The following is a 19,507-nucleotide window of genomic DNA, read 5'->3' on the forward strand; positions in this document are numbered from 1 at the left end:
TACTTTCAATTACAATTTATTGAAGCACCATATCATGCAAAATTAACATTGTCTTATAAAATACGAATTAATAATTATTCATCATACATGTAAGTACAAAATAAATTCGAATAATATTATTATCAATTTATAAATAGAGTGTATCATATAAAAGTATAAAATAATACAAAAATTGGCATGTGTATAATTGAGCCAATACGAGAGTCGATGAAATAAATCTAAGCGCTCTTCTCCTGGTCGATAATTTCCTTGGTTGGTAACGGGTTCTTCTCACAAGTTTCAGCGTGTCTAAGTTTGGTACTGTCGAAATTTTCGATGCCAGAAATCAGTTGCCTTTGGCCTTTTTCCTGTTCGATCACTAAAAAAAGTACAAACACGATTAGCAATTATTATCGATGCGATTATCCCAGCAATTAGCTAACAAAACAACATGATAACGCGTGATTCAGTAACGGGACTTCGGTCTTAAATTGTTACAACAACACAGGATACGGGTGTGGTAATTCTTGGATTTGTTAGTTATCTCGCCATGTTGGCAGGTTACTAGTAAGCAATTATTACAGTTTTTACGTGCAGACCTACCTTGGTTATCGGGTAAAACTATTTTTTCAGCTGTGGTAGTGGGCTTCATAGTTGTTTTATCAAACTGCTCCACGCCGCTTATGAGGTTAAGGTGTTTTTTTTCTTGCAGAACGACTATCATGCAAAAGCAAGCATTATTTCACATGCATTTTTAAATCAAATTTAGTGTATAAATATAAATAAGCTGCCGAATGGTGCATCAAGTTTCACAGATACCACATGAACATTCGTTCAGAATTAATATTTCTTGTTGCATCGATACGCAAAAAATATTCTTCGAACGTACACTTATGCTCTAACTAGGTTGAATTATTTGCTGATACAGATTATTTTTTTCAGTACAACCAGTTTCGTCACACTGGACATAAAATAATTGTAATGAGAGAATGAGTTATGAAAAACAATAAACAGCGAATAATTCACAAGAATTCTATCGCGTTCAAATCCGAAAACTTACCATCTTTGTTAGGGAGCGGATTTTTTTCCTGAGTTTCGGTATGTTTAAGTTTCTTTTGGTCAAAATGTTCAATACCTTGGATTAAAGCTTTTTCCGTTTTCTCTGCTGCTACATCTAAAAAAACATAAATAACTTAACTAATTGAAGTTAAAGAAAGTAAATAAATCGATCAAGGCTTTATCTTCGTTAGTGATATATACAGAATGATAGCATTATCACCCGGAAATCCGGGCCTTCGAACAGTTTCCGATAACATAGAAAATAACTGTTTAGACACACCCAAAAAACTTGACCAAACTGGGCCTTTTAAAAAAACTCTGATCTTTAATTTATCAGTTAGTATAAGCAAATTAACAAAACTACAAATATTTTTGTTTTTGCAATTATGGTGCTCGTATCGCAGCCATAAAATTGATTACTTTAACAATGCATAGTTAATTGTTTTTCGTAAGAAGCGAAAAAAGGCATTTTACAAAGCTCGTTAAAACACGTTTCGTGGATAAGACAGCAATATTTTTCGCCACTTTACTTACGCAATTGAAATAAGCGGTCAAGTTTGAATTTATTAATTATAATGAGTCACCGGTTGAATCGCCCGAGTGAAATTTACCCGAAAGGTCATTAGATAATTGGTTTTGCATTTATAGCAACACTTTTAAGTGATGTTATTCCATAAAAGGTCGATAACTTCGGATCCTGATTAACAAGTCGATCGTTCATTCCATTATCTCTTTAATGGCGTACTTCCGCTGTGAATGTAATTTCTTTATTTTTTAAACTCCTTAAAAATTTTGTTTGTTAAAATAACAACCAGAAGGAAATATTAAATATGCAGATAAATGTGGGCTGCATTCACCACATGTGTATTAAAACAGATCTCCACTCCAATGATAAAATTGCTTGATGACATCTGCTCTGCCTAGGAATTGTCTTTGCATTGCCCATTATTTAATTGAATGTTTGCACACTGTAGAGGCCTCCATGAGGTGGGGAAAAGCAATTTTGAAATTACATCACATGAAACCAAAACTTGAAGACATGTGTGATTTCTGGGCCAAATTTTATTGATTACAGAAACGTGTTCTCACTTTTTACATGAGTCATTCTAAATGAAAGTGAGTATCGTTTTATTTTTTAAGTATCGCTTTTGGCAATGTGGGCGCCGGTAACGCTCTGTTGGTGAAAACCGATTCAAAACCCACGGAAATGGTCTTTTCAATTCTCCCACAACTCGTAAATTTCCAATTTCCAAGTAATATTAGTAGGAAAAAAAGCCAGGTTAACTCAAGACCTTAACCAGATCTCAATTGTTTTACCTTGTGCGTTTGGTAACACGATCTTCTCTTTGGTATTTGTTCTTTTGAGGGAAGAACACTTAAAGTTTTCTACTCCAGCGATCAGTGCATTATGCGTGCGTTCTTGTGCCACATCTACATGCAAGTGTAAAATAGAAACAAACACTACATAAGGAACATCTTTCAAAATACTGTGGGAAGGATTAAGGAAAAACAGGTGTCGCATTCTAGAACAATCAAGCGGGGGCGGCGAAATTCCACGGAAATTACCAAGACCCACGTTTATACTAATGAGAATATTGACTTAATTTTTCGGGGGGGAACAAATCTTTACTGAAAATTACCTTCAGCAGAAGGAAGCACTATTTTTTCTTGTGTGTCTGCATTCTTCAGATTTGTTGGTTTGAAGCCCTCAAGCTCACTTTTGAGGTCACCAGCTACTCTGGGGAGGTCCTTCAAAGCTGGAGCAGGAATAGGGCAAGACATCTGAAAAAGAACATTAAATTGAAAATAAGAGACTTGCTTAAATGGGTAGATTGCATTAGATAAATTTAAGAGAATTATAAAGTCAAAGGAAATTCCGATTTCCCTTTTAAGGGATAAAAAACAACCTTGAAATAAAAAATTCCACACGTGTATGTCATAAAGACAGAAAACATGAATCATTTTTTTTATCCGTTTATTTATAACAATAACTTATGTGGGTTGTCTGTAGATGATTTTGAATAATTTATGTTACATCAAAATCTCCACAGTAAAGATTAAACCGAATGTCTGCTTAGGATTTACGATTTTTTAACAGATCAGTTACTGTAGCATTAAATGCGACTCTGGGCTACCACCAATTGCGATTTACCTCATTTAAAAACAAGCTTAAACATTGCTAACTATTAGCCACACAAAAACAGGTTCTGTGCATAGAAGTCATCATGAATAAGATATTCCATCACCAGTAGGTACAACGACTTTATAGAACTGTTTGTTAGTTGTGGAATTTTAGACATTTACATCATATATTAATAATAGAACAAAACTGATAATGTCTCTCGTGAAATGGAGATATGGCATTATTGTTCCAGAAAATGTTTTCTTCAGTAAATTGTGTAATGTAGAGATACATTAGTTTCACGCTATCTACTATGTAATCGAATTGTTTTTGAAATACAGTGCAGTTGAGTTTTCCTTCCTGAATGAATCTGTTTCTTGGTCTGATGCACATAACAATCCGTTATATGGTCTGCTAACAACCACCAAATCATTAATTTGTGTTAAAAGACCGTAACTCCAACTATCGTAATTATGTCCAATTAAATCGTAGCTTTTTCAAAAAATGTTTACTTTTGCAACGTTTTGTGTACATTGAAAAGCTTAATTAAGTTAACATGGAAACAATTTTTATGTGAACCATTAGAATTACAGCACAGTTAGACAAGTTCAAACTGTGGGAATCTCCTTATTGCTTTCCTTCTACCGTTGAACCAAATAAAAAACAATTTGCAGTGGCTGGTCTGACGGTGAGACAAAACGAATTGCACAGACGATTCTATTCATTGTTCTCGAGGAAAGAAACATGAGGCTTATCGATAGCCGTGTATTTACTACCATCAATCAGAGGAGCACAATACTGTTAATTAACTGGAAACAATAAATTGAGAGGAAATAACTAATGACCTAGACCTAGAACTCGACCAAGGATAGATTGAGAGGTCAAATCGTTCCTGAAAGCTCCACACTTGTAGGTATTATTAGAAATGAGAAATTTCATCGAGAATTTCATGATCTGACATTTTTATTTGCGGTGCCTATACCATATAAGGAACCCGGTTTACTCACTATCCTACGTCAAATAACCTCGTGCGAAACCCGACCATATGTTTATTGCCCCCTTTTTTTCGAACAACAGCTGTGCTGTTTTTGGCAAAATTCGCCCCTTTTCTTACGTACAAAGTTTCAGACACTGATGTGTTGGTACTCATTGGCGGAAGAGATAAAACTCAAATGTTAATTAATAATTACGTACCATTGTCGAGTTACAATTATTATTTAGAAAGTTGTCTAATACCGTACATATGTCAAATAGAAATAAGGGCACCCATAGATGGTTTAGATAGATTTACGTGATTCCCAAGATGGGAGCGGAAATTCTGTTCCCAAATTCGAACAATAACATTTCTTTTTAGTGAAGTGGTTATTGCTCGTTAATTTTACCTAATTGGTGGAATCCTCTGGGGTCATGGTACTTTTAAAAATGCAAGTGAATGACGGATTACGCGACCTTGATTGGATCTGCATTACAAAGAACGACATGTTTTGTTTGATAGCTAAGAATTCAGATAAAAGAGGGCAGACAATGGTTCACCTTTTATTAATAATATGCAAGTCTTGTTTGAGCTGGATCATACATCTAGCCTTGTAACGGTTCTCTATTTCTCTTACTAATGGGATTTTTTATAAACACACTAGCTCAGGAAAAACAAAAAAAATGAAAATAGGTATGAATCAACCTACACTATCGCAGAAATGAGTAATAAGTTGTTAAATAAATAACAAATAACAAATATTAGACTAGAGTTCTGAATATTGCACCAATCGCAGAAGTGTTTGTTACTAATCTAATCAAACGAAATGTTCCTCGAATCTCCCAAGAGACCCTGAGGGGCATTAAAGTTTTATAACATGAAAAACTTAAGTATCTATTAACTGTTTGAATACAGGCGACGAGGCCTTAGATTTTTCAAGTGGTCATTTTACGATTAACGAATTACGCGGCGCCTAGAACAAGGAAACAATCACCTTATCAATTTATAACGGACTCCATATGGTTTGGTCATGACTAAAAACAAATTTTCCGCTTTCGCAAAACCGTCACGGCTTGTTTCCAATTTTTTGTTTTCGTCAGTGTAAGCTGCAATTCAACTATCCATGTTTACAATCAAACAGGATAAGAAGTAATGGACAGTGCTTTGCTGCATGTATAATGACCCCAACTGATTAACATTCTTCGTACTTCTGAAGAACTAGCAGCCATCAGAACCAACGAAAGTAAACAACGTTTCAGCCCGACATTCTCAGTGTCTTATTAAAACGGTGAATTCGTCCTACAGGACACCCACAGTTTAATAATGTGGGGAAAAAGAGTCGAAAGGCAAGGTTGAATTAGTATAACCAGGAAAAGTAGGTTATGATTGCAATGGCACAATGAAAATCTTCACTCTGAAAGATTCTTGGGTATGAAAGCTGACCGGATCGAGTGATCGAGTAATTTTAGCCGTGCAACTTTCCAGTAATCAACGTAAGGAAGATTTAAATTTTATTCTAATTAAGATAATTAATTTGAATTTGTGCTTTTTCGTCAGCGCTTGGAAGATTTTCTAATGAATAAAACTTTCATAGCAATTAATTTTGCACGGTGACTTTGAAGCTTCATGGAACGATACTTTTTATATTTAATAACCATGAACTGAAATAATGCAATTTAGAAGATTAGAAGCGGTGCAATTTCAGTAAGCTCGGACAGGAAAGCCGGTGGAACAAAAATCAATAACATTCGCAATGTTTTAAAGTTATAAAACGCTGGAACAAAGAGTATTGCTCAAGCAGATGGCATTTATATTAAAAAAATGCAAGCAATTATTGGCATTATCGGTCGCGACTTTTACGATAGCAGTGTCTATAGTCTAGACTTTCAACATTCAAAATACTTAATAAATATTACACGCGGGCACCTGTTTCCTTTAGCGTTTCCGGTGATAGCAGCACATTCACAGAGTTCAATAAGACTTTCCATAAGAGCCTTTCCTTAGGAAATCAAGTTTATTTCATTTAAAATTTTCAAACTATAATCAACAATTTTTGACACTTATTTAATTATTAATCATTAGAGTTCATTATCATAATAAAATAATACGTATTTAACAAAAAAAAGTTGTTGAAACAAAGAGCTTTCGAAGAATTCACTCCACAGTACCATCTTAAAAAAAAGAAATGTAGAAAAACCGACAATAAAAATCCAAACAAGATAACGAAAGAAGTTAGTTCGATTCTCCGTCAAACCCCACCCTAAATTCAAATACCATCTGCCTAAAGGGTAAAAATATGCATAAAATTTTATCAAATCTCACTTCAAAAGAGGACCTACCTTGAAGTAGTTGAAATTAAGGAATGTATTAAGAAACCTTTTGGAAAACTTGAGTTATTGGTAAATCTTGAAGACCGGTATGAACACCAGAAAAGTCGCGGCTACGTCGAAGGTTGCACTCGGAATGGGGATATGCGATGGCGATGCGCAAACGATGACTTTCAGTGGGGGGCGCTTGGTTGTCGAGACTGAGTCATCGGGGTTACATCGTCATCATCAAAGGATTACTTGGATGCAATGATAATAGTTGTAGGGGTTGAAATTTGCTTGCGAACATTGCCGATTTATTGGGGCGATATTCACATTTATGATCCTAATAAAATGAATAAAGAATCAAAGCATCATTTTTTGGAATAAAAACATGAACGTCTGACACAACGTTCCAATAATTGAGATTAAAAACATTTCGTAGGTAAATTTAAATAAAAAAAATCATTTTTTTCAGTAACTGAAATTGTGCAAATAATTATTTTGATTATATCAGTAGATCAATCAGAATAAATTCCTTGGGCATATTGAAATTTATTAAAAACGAAAAGCTCAATTCCCAAAAAACGGGTTTTTCTCTTTTTCAAAGAACCCCCACAAGACATTTTTTTTAAATGGAACCTTCCGTAATGGTCTTTTTGAATGCAATTAATTTAGGACTACGTTTTTTTAGATTGACTTTCACTAATTAAACCTTCAACGACAATAGTGCAATTTGTAAAGTTAGTTTTCTTGACTTTCTCATACTACTCTTTCTAAATCACCGAGAATGCGGAAAATACAGACATAAAAATATTCTTTGTTGTCACAATATCAGAACACGAAATAGGATTTATGAACAGACACGTACTGTCGTGGTCATTATACGATGATAGTCAAGAATTTATATTAGCCAATAAATTGAAGACTATCCTTAAGTTAAAAAATAAAAACTTAAATAGACTTAATTCAACCGAAGAATGTCGGTGATATTTACCAAATTAAAATTCAAGTTCTATTTAAAGAAACATTACATTTTTATTCTATACGTAATCAACTAGTAATTTAGCTTGTTTTATTATTATTATTTATCGACATTCATTCACTATAACTTAAGTAGAATTGAGAATTTGAAAGTTTATAATCACTTCTAAGCAGAAAGTGGTATGCAACCAGGTATGCATTTATAACAAAAATTGTACCGTATCGCACGAAAATAAATTAAATGCAATTTCACATATTGGAAAATTGAAAACAACTATTGAACCATACAGGGTGTTCAAAAAATGGCGGACCAACTATTCACTACGTGAATCTTCAGATAACTAGTAGCTACATTAAGTTTTTTTCAATTATTGAGTGGCAAATTCTGGCAAGAAGAAAACAAATGGTTCTTGATCTGCTTTGTGACTTTTACTAGTCAGGTGTTGTCAAATTTAATTGCAAACCATAGTAACCAATTAGGTACATGATTTATTAATAATTGTAACTACCAAAGCGTTGCTCTGGTCTCAAAATTATACTCCTAATAATTACCGAAAGAATTGACCACTGTTGCCGTTTTTCGCAATATTTAAAGTTATTTTGCTCCCTTACAAAGCTTCAAATAAAAATTTTAAACAGCATTTCCAATTCACAGCGTCTTGGAGTTTGACGTTCTTATCAGTTGGTCCGCTATTTTTTGAACAGCCTGTATAAAAACTTCACATTTTTATTCTGATTTGCGAACAAAATTAAACGCAATAGTAAGAAAAATATTACTGTTTAAACAAATGACGGATTTTACGACTATTCAAAGCCAAATGGTGAAAAAAAAACAGTACTGTTAAGAATAGTAACTGTCATTATTCTTATTGTGACTGATATTAAAAAAATATTCAAAGAGGAATGTCTCAGCGGCGTTCATGGAAATGAAATATAAATTCACAATTTTGATTTTACATTGTCAAAACGACAAATATGTCAAGACTTGATCATGGTTATGGGTTTGAGTAAGTAAGCAGGTCTGGTTTAGAAGTTATGACAACTGATTGACAATTCTGCCCAACATTCCATATCTCCAATCGAGGTATTTCAAAAGAAACTGGCGAAATCCTGTAGGACCAAAGAAAATCACACTGTGTAGGTTTTACTCCCATTTCTAAAGATGTTTTCAGACTTTCATAATCAACTACAACAAAACGAGACTAAAAAGCAAAAAATTGAGCAACTAAATAAAGATCCAGATATTTTGAATAGATTTTTACATGTTATTAGGTTTATTAAAACAAGGGGAACATTCTCTGCATTAGTATGAAACCAGTTTTTGTCCTAAGTCCCGGAAAACTGAAAGGTGTAGTTCTGGGAAGCATTCTCCATATGAATGGAAAAGATTATGATGGAATGAGCGAAACCTGCACTTACCTCTCATATTATGTTTACAGTCACTTTTTAGTTTGAAAATATTACAACTGAACATTTTTTTACACATTAGAGATGCTTTCAAGTAATTAACTTACATAACACTTACAAATACTTGATTATAATATGAAGTAGTGAAGACAGGTGTCGATGCGTCGAAATTGATAGTTTGATGAAGTTCTCGCGATCTATCCAAAAATTTTATAATTGGACGATTAATACTCCTTACGTAACTAAACCTAAAATATAACTAAAACAACAAAAAGTAACAAATTCGAGATGTTTTTGAGTCCGATAAAGTTGATCAGAGCATAACACCGCGTAATCTCGATAACTGATATAATTTTCCTTGCACCAATCTAATTAACAACATAAAAACGATTTTTGTTTTCAACCATTACTTATAAATTACACATTCATTGTTTTGTAACATGAGAATGGCTTTTCTTAAAAAAAAGTCTGGTATACAATGATGGACATAAAAATAGAAATGTTTCTGATAAAAAATCTGTGAACTTTCTATTAAACAAAGGGAAGAACCATTAATTGGTCTAGTGTCTAGATGATCTGCCATAAATCGCAGTTCGTTGAAGGCCCCGAAGTGATGGATGATTCCATCATACGATGCATTCTAGTGTTACGTTACAGGAAAACAATATTTTCACAAATTAAATTGACATAATTGTGTATATTGTAAATATTTTTTGAAAAAAAGCGCAATCCATCTAAAAAAATTACGTGGAACGATGACCTCGATGATGAAATTAAAATGCTATAAATGTGAATAAAGACACAGTGATAAAGAATACAAACACACACATGTGATTAGCAAAAAAATGTTTGTTTCTCTGATATAGAAAATACGTAAGAAATTAAAATAGATATGTAAATATGTATTACAAAATCGAAATTTATAAATGCCATACAACAAAGAATGCAACCCAAAATACAAGGAGGCGATTACTTTTCTTTTAAAGTGAACATGCTGCCTCGGCGAATATTTTCTGCGACATTTGCAAAAGAAAGAGAAAAAATACATTATATTCAATTATGCTTACCTGGGTAGAAGAATTTTTCACATTAGCACTGGCGCAAAAATTCACAAAAGAAATTAATTCAGTCCTTTCCTCGTTCCGGTGCAGATGAAATCAAACCTGTGCTTCAAAGTGTGGTAATACCAAAGAACTTCTCAAAAGTACAGTAGCGCGCTATTTCCATTTCTGAAAAAATCAAAATACTTCCCATTACTCGACTCGTAAGTTATTTGCATGATTGGTCTTAGTACTAATAGACTACTTTTGATGTTTCTTCAGAAGCCAATTGATACCTGCCTTGCGCGAAATTTTGAAATACCGTCGAGATTTCTAAGAAAAATAAAAACACCAAATTACGTTACTAATTTTAATTGTTATAAACAAAATTTGTTAAATTGCACATTGCTGTCGACTGAAATGAGTACATGAAATACATTTGTTATGTTTCAATTTAAACAAAATTCCTTTAAAAGTGAATAAATCTTTTTATGTACCATAAAAAACAATTCAATTTTACGAAGTGGATATGTCATTCTACAGTGAAGTAGAAATAATATCGTGCAAATGCCAAAAACACCTATCAAATTAAAATCGTCTTTAAGACTCCTAGCGATGCCCCAAAACCCATCATTAATATAAGCAATTTTGTCTCCTACATTTCAAAAATTTAAAGAGTGTTCCTTTGACACTACCCAATAATAATTTAACAAATTCTGTTTGAAACACATGAACAAATTGGCACGAAGAATAAAAACATTAAAAAGATCTTTGGCTTGGTTACACTCTTTAAGTTTTTGATATGTTCGTATTCCTACCTAAATTTAATAAATTAAATTTATTCTGTACACTAAATTGGTTCTGTACACCTAGCAGTAAATTAAATTATGTTGTGAAGACCCTAACTACATTGCTGACTTTTCGTTGACAAATGGGGCATCGTTTTAACGACTTCCAAGTACGCATGGCACACCCGTAACAACAGCACATATGCGCGATTCGTCCGTGTAAAAACACACTATTTTTAGGTTTCACATTACAAATTATACAGTCCTCTTTTAACTCGGGAATAGGACCTTTAACTGACTCATCATTAGTCCTTACTGAATCGTTTTCCTCACTGTCACCATTTTTCTTCTCTACCGTCTCACTTTCTTCTTTCTTAGGCTGGCTCCGATTTTCATTCTTCTCAACCTTAGTCGTCTTAGCTTGTTTCCTTGGCGGCTTCTCTTCATACTCATCGGAGAGACTGCTTTCAGAAATTTGTCTCTTGCGGTTCTTCGTTTCTTCCTCCTTGATGCTAGTCGATGGTTTATCAGAGCTCGGAATGACGATCTGATCCAAGCAGAGCGAACCGAACTCTTGACTTGAGCAAATGCCGGAATCTTGTGACGAAAGGCCACTAAGACACGATTTTAGCGCATCCAACTTGACAGGAGAATGCGACTTTTCTGTGCTTCGTACAGCTTTTTTGCGGCGTCTGGGACGCGGTGGAAAAATGGCCTTCCGATCCTGTGGGGCAAACAACATATGAAATATGGACAATAAAACACAAAGAGGTCCGAAAGGCTTCACTCTGCGGTTTAATTGGTATGCCAAGGGAACTTTTTAACCAATTAAAGCAAAAACTGCACCCTCATCCATAGGATTTACTTCCTTGCATAATCTGGTTTCTTATATTGTGTGTAAATTGCTTATTACCCAAATTTTATAATTTGTAAATTGTCTTCAGGGATTTCTCACATTCAGTGTGTATCATATTGATTGAATATAAAACAAATGTACTCATTTTGAGTTACAATCTTCACTAATCTGCTGTGTTTATCACATTATTGTAGATAAACTGACTACACACTGTTTTTTTATATACCCTATTTTGTATTTTTTTGTCAGAATTTGAGTTTGAGTATGCTTCTATTCATCCATGCAAGATTATAGAATCTTGTCTCGTGTTATTCTTTACCCTTGCATTTGTTTACAATCCGTTTATTACAAAAACTAAATCACATTCTTCTTTCTCGGGAAACATTTTAGAGATCATTCTTAACATTGCAATAACTTGGAAGAAAATAAATCGTAGAACAAAGATAAAGTAATAAATATTGTTCTCACCAAACGAATGAACTCTCAATGTGTTATGTGCTGCAGGATCAACTAGGGATTTGTGCACAACCTAAATCTGTACACTGTAAATTAGCATGCCGGTTTATGCGTAACATGACATGACATAACAGTTACCCAAACCAATTGTTAGTAGACAATACGGAACAAGTTAGTAAGTATCAGGAATACGATTAATTACTACGAATTTTAGCTACCAATATTTCGAGATTTTTTTATAGGGACGTTCACAGTTCAAATGTTCTTTTTTCTATGCACTAATTAAATTAGAACACAACAAGCAGCGGTCAATCAGTGTAACAAAACATGTGATATCTCTTCTTGTCTCTAAACATTAAACTTTTACAGTTAAAAATAACGGGATAGGAATAGAAAAACAGGCAAAATGGGTACGATCATGATACAATTTTCATTATTTCTAAGTTCACTCTAAATTTAGTTACAGTTGCGAGAAAAAAAATCTGTCACTTTTGACATGTCATCCATCTGCTTTTGTAAATTCGACGATCAATATTTTTTGCTCGCATCTGTACAGTATGTCCCCGGATTGAGTTCACAAGAGGAAAAAAACGTTATTTTTCACTTTACAAAAAAATGACAAAGGAATAATATTTTTTGCTTAATTTAAAATAAATAAATCTTTAATTAAAACTTTAATATTATCAAGCTGTGTTTTTAAAATCGAAAAAAACAAAAAATAACGAAGAACTATTTTATTTTTAATTTGGCAAAAAATGTCAAAGGGATGAAATTTGTTCTTTAACTATTTGATATTGTGAATCCACAGCCTGCTATTATTTAAATACGATTACAAAATTTAATAAATAAAAATAATGAAAAAATTAATTTTAAGAGTACAAACTAATAATTTTGAAATTTTAATTGCAGATTTATCTGTTTTGAAATAAGCAAAAAATGTTATTGCTTTATCATTTTTTTGTAAAATAAAAAAAAACACTTTTTTTTCCCTGTTGTGAACTCAATCCGGGGACATACTGTATATTGTTATACATTGTTATATTACATACTGTAAAATGTTCAATGACCTTTCCATACGTTCCTGTTTTCAACGTTTTGTTAGTATACAGGGTGGCCCATCTAAGACTTTCGGGCTCAATATCTTTGTCATTTATGAACGGATTTTTCCAAAATTTAAAATATAATTTCTTGAATAGGTGAATAGAATGATGTGACATTACCAACGTCATCCTTCTCTTAAAAATATTAATTTTACTTGTCTTATTTTAAATTTTAATTAGTTAAGATTTATGTCATTTTATAAAACATCAATAATTATCCGAGTGTGCCAAAACTCAACCGTCTAGCTAGTCAAGTTGCCGAGAAAAAAGAGAAAAAAGACCCTCAACATTTCCAAAAGGTGCAAAATCATAGTCGGCTATGTAAAAAATAATTTCCCACGCCCAATTTTGGACAGCCCTGCGTTCAGTCTGTCAATAATCGCTGACGTCAGTGGCGTTCTTGACATTTGTAATATTTCTCATTTGAGGTTATGTTTACTTTTGAACATGATGAAAATCATTGATTTAAACTTGCGCAGAACGATTTATCTCGATCTTTTGAAATTGGAAACTAATCATAATGTATCAGGCAACGGTTTGGCGCAAAAAAATGCGTAGGCACAAGAAAATGTAAGTAAAAAAACTTGTTGAAAGTTGGTTATCACCAGAAAAATGATTGCAGAATGGTTCGCTATGAGGTGCAACTAGAATTCACGACTTTTTTAGAAATGTCACTGGTTTATTGGAAATGGAAATTCAGTGACACGTATGCAGTGAAGCGATTTGACTCATTTATGATTGCATTTACGTCAAAACAGTTATTTCCCTTATGATGGAGACAGAATTAGATGATCACAGTATTTCATTCTTTTTCAGCAAACTTCTTTACTGCGCCTATAAAATGTGTGGTGCTAGATAGTTTTAACATTTCTCTTTTGTTTAGTAATGTTATTAATCCATAGTAGATTAAGCTCGAAGCTCCAATATGTAAACTGCCGTAGTCAAGAAGTTAAAATTGGTTCATAATACGTATGAAATCTAGGACGTAGTGCTGCTATCGAAAAATGCTGGGCAGAATTGAGCTATGTGCCATTTATGCGCATTAGCTTGTACCTACATGAGTGTTTAAATCACTTGATTGACAAGTGAATGTCGGTAAAGTTGGTATGCAAAAGTAACGAAGAATGCTGTATCGTTGAGTGGCCCAGCACCTACAAGACCAACGACAAAGACAAGTTTACCCATGTCAAAACGGAGTTTTATGGTATTTAGTGGCTATGCAACTAATACTATCGCGGAATCAAAATTTTGAACATCACTTTTTGACATGACAATGTGAAGCAAGCTTTATTGTCATTGTGACTGACATAAAAAGTAAATTTCTGACAATTGCTGTGCCGTTTATAAATTTTAAGGTTATAAAGACAAAGGACAGTTTACAATTTTTAAACATCAATCAATTTGATGTTCGAAATTTTGATTCCGCGATAGTAAATTCGTATGTTTCAAATATGATTTGTAAAAACAAGGTCGAATCGACAAATGTAGGCACGATTCTGCACACTTTTAAGACCGCCATGCTAAAAGGTGTTATCAAGAAAGTTTCTTCAAGTCCAAATTGGCCGTACAGTACCATTAATATTCCGTTTCGAAAGATTGGCAAATGAAACTTCGAATAGGAAACCAACTAATGATACCAAGACGTATAAGTAATATGGAAATCAGATACATGTACTTACCTACAACTACGCGGTTTTGGATCACCAAAAACGCATGATAGTGAGTTACATTTTCTAAGGTCATTGCAAATTGTAGGAAAACACTGTCTACATCTGATATTTCAGATTCGTGCTTTCGAACGGAATATGGTGGATGATGTTGCGAGTTGTATTTGTTGCTTCAACAAACCTTGCGATCTAGGACCACTATTATGATATGAAAAATGTGTTTGCACGGTATCACGACGATTTCTCACTAAGAAAGAATAACGAGTCAAAGAAATAGTGCAAGAAAAAAATTAAACAAAATGACAATGAACATCATCTATACCTACTTTCCAATGAAAATTGCAAACATGTTATTTCTAACAAAGTATCGTCGGTCGACTTTTTCTATGAGACAATTCTTTAAACGAACATTAACTTTAGGGCATTGCAACATTCATTAATAACTTGGACGAGTGAAAAAAAGACGAACAAGACTGAAAGCAACACACTGAAAATGATGCAGTACTTCAACACGGACTGTTACTTTAAATGTTGAACCTGTTCTTTCTCATTGAACCGCCAAAAGATGCAAATATGAAAGGGACTTTCATTGACACCCTATCGTACCCTGTTGCAAGCATTAAGAACGATTGCAGAACGTTCTAGACGGTGTTGTTGACCGCCATGAACGACTATGCCATTTGGATTCTTTTAACATGGGTGGATATGTTTGACGGACAGTAAGTAACCAAGCTGCTGAAAGTGCAAAACCCTGCTTGTTGATGAATTCGATGAAGAGTCGCCGCAACACTAGATGGTAAGTGTTCAGCGAAGGAAAATGACTAGTACCATCGAAGCAATTGTTTCAGTTGAAAGCGACAAGCGACAAGCGATTTGCTCGGACCAAGATACCGCAAATTCATTCTTCGCCATCACAGAACATATCCAAAAACTTATGCTGCCCCTAATTGTTTGTGTCCATTTCGTTACAAGAAGGTTCAAGAAATGAGTTAATAGTAAAAAAGAAAAAGCCAAATCTCATCGCTAACAAGCAAAATGGCAGTGACCAATCGCAATATTCCAGCATTATTTGCACTTGTTATAAATGTTCAAAGAACAGAGACATGCTGTAACAGTGTAAATATCTGATACATTTGTTAATTTTTGTACATTTGTCTATTACTATTGTAGAAAATATGGTGTTACATTGCTTTAATTGTCACTGGTATAGTTTATTCACTGTTAAAACTTTGTACCTTACAATAAAATACCTTGTAACAAATTATTTGTTAATCAAAGTAAAGTAGTTTCCTGAAAAAGGACGAAATCTTGTGATCATCTAATTCTGTCTCCATCATAAGTGAGATTAACATAAGTTTTAACGCAAATGCAATCATAAATGAGTCAAATTGCTTCAATGCATACGTGTCACTGAATTTCCATTTCCAATAAACCTGTGACATTGCTAAAAAAGTCGTGAATACTAGTTGCACCACATTCTGCAATCATTTTTCTGGTGACGACCAACTCTCAACAAGTTTTTCGCTCACATTTCCTTGTGCCTACGAAATTTTTGCACCAAAACGCTGTCTGATGCATTGTGATTAGTTTTCAATTTCAAAAGATCGGGATAAATCGTTCTGCGCAAGTTTAAATGAATGATATTCATCATCATGCTTAAAAGTAAACATAACCCCAAATGAGAAATATCACAAATGTCGAGAAAAGATGCTCGGTCTAATGCATTGTGATTAGTTACTAAAAGATCGAGATAACAAATCATGAATGTGCAGGTTTAAATCAATAGTCTTAATCATAATGTTCAAAAATAAACATAACCTCAAATGAATGTCACAAATGTCATGAACGTCACGAAGTCAGGGATGTCCAAAATCTAAACTCGCCGTAGCAGTCGATTGTTTCATAGCCGACTATCAGTTTGTATCTTTTGGAAATGTTGAGGTTCTTTTTTGTCTTTTTCTTGGCAACTTGACTTGCCAGACGGTTGATTTTTGGCACACGCGTATAATTATTGCTGTTTTATAAAATGACATAACTTTTAACTAATTAAAATTTAAAATAAGACAAGTAAAACTAACATTTTTAAGACAAGGATGGCGTTGATAATGTCACATTCATCCTTACTTATTCAAGAAATTATATTTTAAATTTTGGAAAAATCCGTTCATAAATAACAAAGATATTGAGCCCGAAAGTCTTAGATGGGCCACCCTGTATAATTACCAAACTGTTAATCCCTACTGTTCTTACGGATGTAAACAAAAATAGAAATGTAATATAGCTTTTTTGAAATAAATGAAAAATATAAATAAATAAAAATAATAAAAAAATCTTACCAATGAACACCCAACCCGCCGATTTGTAGTAAAAAATTGAATAAAATAAAAAAATTACCTGAACACTGTTCTTCACCACCCACTATAAAAAATATATTGCCCAAATATCTGTCCTTTATGATTTTCTTCTTAAACCATGGATTTGAAACACTTATAGTTCGCAAGCAGTCTTTGCACACATCACTTAATTTTCTATGCACTTACATTTTAATCTAGTCTCTACCACAATGTGACTGTAGATCTGCATGTACTGTGACAATCGCAAAATCACTAAAATAACGATACGATGGGTAGTAATACCAAAAAGTAGTTCAGTGAACTTCTGTACTTTGGCAGATATAAAACACATGAGGATCTGAAGAGATCCAAACCTCAAGTTCATAAGATACTATACTTACTACACCTTTTTAAAATCACCTCGTGTCCAATCGCATTACACAAAAACTGCAACATGCACCAAGTCACTGGACTTCAATAATACAAAGTTGTTCTCTTTACGGTGAACATTGATTGTCACATTGCAATTTGTCAAAGCAGCATATGCATATCTACAGCACACCTGTAACTCATAACTACCTGAAAGCATTTGTCGCAAAACCTAAATTGGGGATTGTCGTTTTGTGATTTGCATTGTATACAAATCCAGAAGTCTGTTAGACCTGATGACGAGTCGCCTTGTCGACTGTTGTCAGAGTCCTCGGCGTCGGTGATGAACGTTTCTAGCGAGCTGTCTCCGACTATAGCTGCCGCATAGATCATGTTCTAAGAACGAATAAATGAATTGGATTAGTGTTTTTTAACTGCGCAGATAATTATGAATTTTATAGTTCTAGGGAACAGTGGCGTGTTAAAACTTGTATTACTGAAATAAAGGTAATGACTTTCATTTGACTATGGCATTATGACGACTCATTTACAATACGTTGAGTTGGTTTTGTTTTTGTTTACGTGGAGTTTTATCTAATCATTTGTAGACAGTAACAAAATTCCGACAGAATCAATTTCAAATTATGATAAAGCACTTGATAAATAATGATTTCTGTGGTTCTTTATCTCCTTAACTGTCCTTAGAAACAAGATATTAATTCATTTATGGAGCGAAATTAGTATTCAAATATGAATTGGAAAATGTGGCAATAGTCAACAATGCTTCCAGTTTCCCTACTGAAATTTTCTAAAAATTTCCAAGTATGTATGTAATAATTGCTTTAAATAGAATATCAATTTTGGGAACTGATAACTTAATTCCATTATCTCCTTTATTAACATTATTCTAAAGAAAAAACTGCCTAAAACTGATAATAGAGATGCTAGTGACGAACGAGTTTATACCTGATATTGTGTAAATATTTATGGTGCCCTTGGCACCGGTTTGGACTTTTGTTTGTTGGAATGTGTCAATATATTGGGAAAAGAAAAAAGTAAATTCATCCCACGTAAAAAAATCCAATACCTAGATAATTCATTCATTGCTTTACAACCTCAATAACTTTCAAAGAAACATTAGCATTGCCCCTAGACCACCTACCCTATTAACGCCTAAACTAACCTCAGATTCATCAGAAGAATCAAAGAGAATCATCTCTCTATCATCTTCATCAGAGAAACTTTCAATTTCATACTCGATGTCTACATCATAGACAGTTGAATGTGATTCAGTGTCTGAAGTATCCCTAACCACGTCTGGAAATAACTCATTATTCACTCTTCCAACCCCAAACCGAGTTGGATCCTACCAGTTTCCTTATCCTGCAGGCTGTAGACACTTTCTGTGTCATCTGTACAGCTCGCTGTAGAGCTTTCGCTCTCTAGCCGAAAAAAATAGCGAATTTTTTTAGCTTGAATTGGAGATTCAAAGCTTGTGTCAAGATCGTAACTTCTTTTCCCCCAAGGTACTGAAAAAGAAACAACTGCTGCTAACTTGGAGGCATTTAAATCTAATTTAAGTAAAACAATACAAGCTAATTGGAGTGAGTTATCAACTATGTTTTACGTTATTTGAAAATGTGAATTTGTGGAAACTTACGTGTACTCGTCGACATTTTCACAATATTTTTAAGTAAACCGAACTAAACGCGACCTTGCTTGCCTTGCCCACTTTAAACTTGTACAAACTTGCGTGCTTTTCCACGAAACATCCGGAAATAACACTAATTGCGCGTCAGTGCGCGGGCGCAGGAAACCACTCCATTTGCAACAGAATTGCCAACGTGCAAATTCGAATGTTCACGCCAACAATTTTAAAAATATCAAAAAAGCAACTTTATTACTCAAATTATCATTTTTTTTAAACATTTTTCAATAAGCAAACTTTCACAGATTTGTAATTATTAAGTGGAGTTAAAAATTAAATTTTGTCTGAGTTTTTATCGATTAGAAATGAGTGAATCTATTTTTGTTGGGTTGGTATTAGCACAATATAACCAGTAATGTC

At 33.6% G+C, this 19,507-nt stretch overlaps 3 protein-coding genes across 8 annotated transcripts in view; 1 reads left to right on the forward strand and 2 right to left on the reverse strand.

Annotated features, from left to right (window-relative positions):
- On the reverse strand, nt 1-9,984 carry cib (thymosin beta cib). Of its 5 annotated transcripts, none has more exons than XM_088039025.1 (6): nt 9,898-9,984; nt 2,679-2,820; nt 2,356-2,469; nt 1,040-1,153; nt 583-696; nt 1-358 (listed from the first exon to the last, which is right to left on the reverse strand). In XM_088039025.1, the coding sequence occupies exons 2-6, from the start codon at nt 2,818-2,820 to the stop codon at nt 219-221; spliced, it is 624 nt and encodes a 207-aa protein (XP_087895151.1). In that variant the 5' UTR covers nt 9,898-9,984; the 3' UTR covers nt 1-218. The 5 variants fall into 5 exon arrangements, with proteins under 5 accessions (XP_087895151.1, XP_087895150.1, XP_087895152.1 ...); XM_088039024.1 differs by lacking the exon at nt 9,898-9,984 and adding an exon at nt 6,473-6,627; XM_088039026.1 differs by lacking the exons at nt 2,356-2,469; nt 9,898-9,984 and adding an exon at nt 6,473-6,627.
- LOC148172817 (E3 ubiquitin-protein ligase Mdm2-like) lies at nt 9,967-19,255 on the reverse strand. 2 transcript variants are annotated; one of them, XM_088039023.1, is made up of 6 exons: nt 19,100-19,255; nt 18,810-18,968; nt 18,623-18,756; nt 17,650-17,835; nt 10,975-11,382; nt 9,967-10,059 (listed from the first exon to the last, which is right to left on the reverse strand). In XM_088039023.1, the coding sequence occupies exons 1-6, from the start codon at nt 19,113-19,115 to the stop codon at nt 10,048-10,050; spliced, it is 915 nt and encodes a 304-aa protein (XP_087895149.1). In that variant the 5' UTR covers nt 19,116-19,255; the 3' UTR covers nt 9,967-10,047. The 2 variants fall into 2 exon arrangements, with proteins under 2 accessions (XP_087895149.1, XP_087895148.1); XM_088039022.1 differs by lacking the exon at nt 9,967-10,059 and having other exon boundaries at nt 10,227-11,382.
- Nucleotides 18,210-19,507, forward strand: part of S6kII (Ribosomal protein S6 kinase II) — a 12,148-nt gene continuing 10,850 nt past the window's right edge. The window contains exon 1 of the mRNA XM_088039021.1: nt 18,210-18,261. Within this exon, the coding sequence (XP_087895147.1) occupies nt 18,220-18,261 (42 nt within the window). The 5' untranslated portion in view covers nt 18,210-18,219. The remainder of the gene's footprint in view (nt 18,262-19,507) is intronic.

This window comes from Gnatocerus cornutus, chromosome 6, assembly GCF_029298725.1.
Source record: "Gnatocerus cornutus isolate USDA-ARS CGAHR chromosome 6, icGnaCorn1.1, whole genome shotgun sequence".
Classification (NCBI taxonomy): Eukaryota; Metazoa; Arthropoda; class Insecta; order Coleoptera; family Tenebrionidae; genus Gnatocerus; species Gnatocerus cornutus.

Coding starts and splice junctions, on each gene's coding strand:
- cib (XM_088039025.1), bottom strand. CDS start 2,820: ATGTCTTGCCCTATTCCTGCTCCAGCTTTGAAGGACCTCCCCAGAGTA. Junction 2,470..2,678: donor AGTGCTTCCTTCTGCTGAAG/GTAATTTTCAGT, acceptor ACTTGCATGTAG/ATGTGGCACAAGAACGCACG. Junction 1,154..2,355: donor CGTGTTACCAAACGCACAAG/GTAAAACAATTG, acceptor ATGTTTTTTTAG/ATGTAGCAGCAGAGAAAACG.
- LOC148172817 (XM_088039022.1), bottom strand. Junction 17,836..18,622: donor ATTCTTCTGATGAATCTGAG/GTTAGTTTAGGC, acceptor ATTCGTTCTTAG/AACATGATCTATGCGGCAGC. Junction 11,383..17,649: donor TTTGCGACAAATGCTTTCAG/GTAGTTATGAGT, acceptor TTTGCCCCACAG/GATCGGAAGGCCATTTTTCC.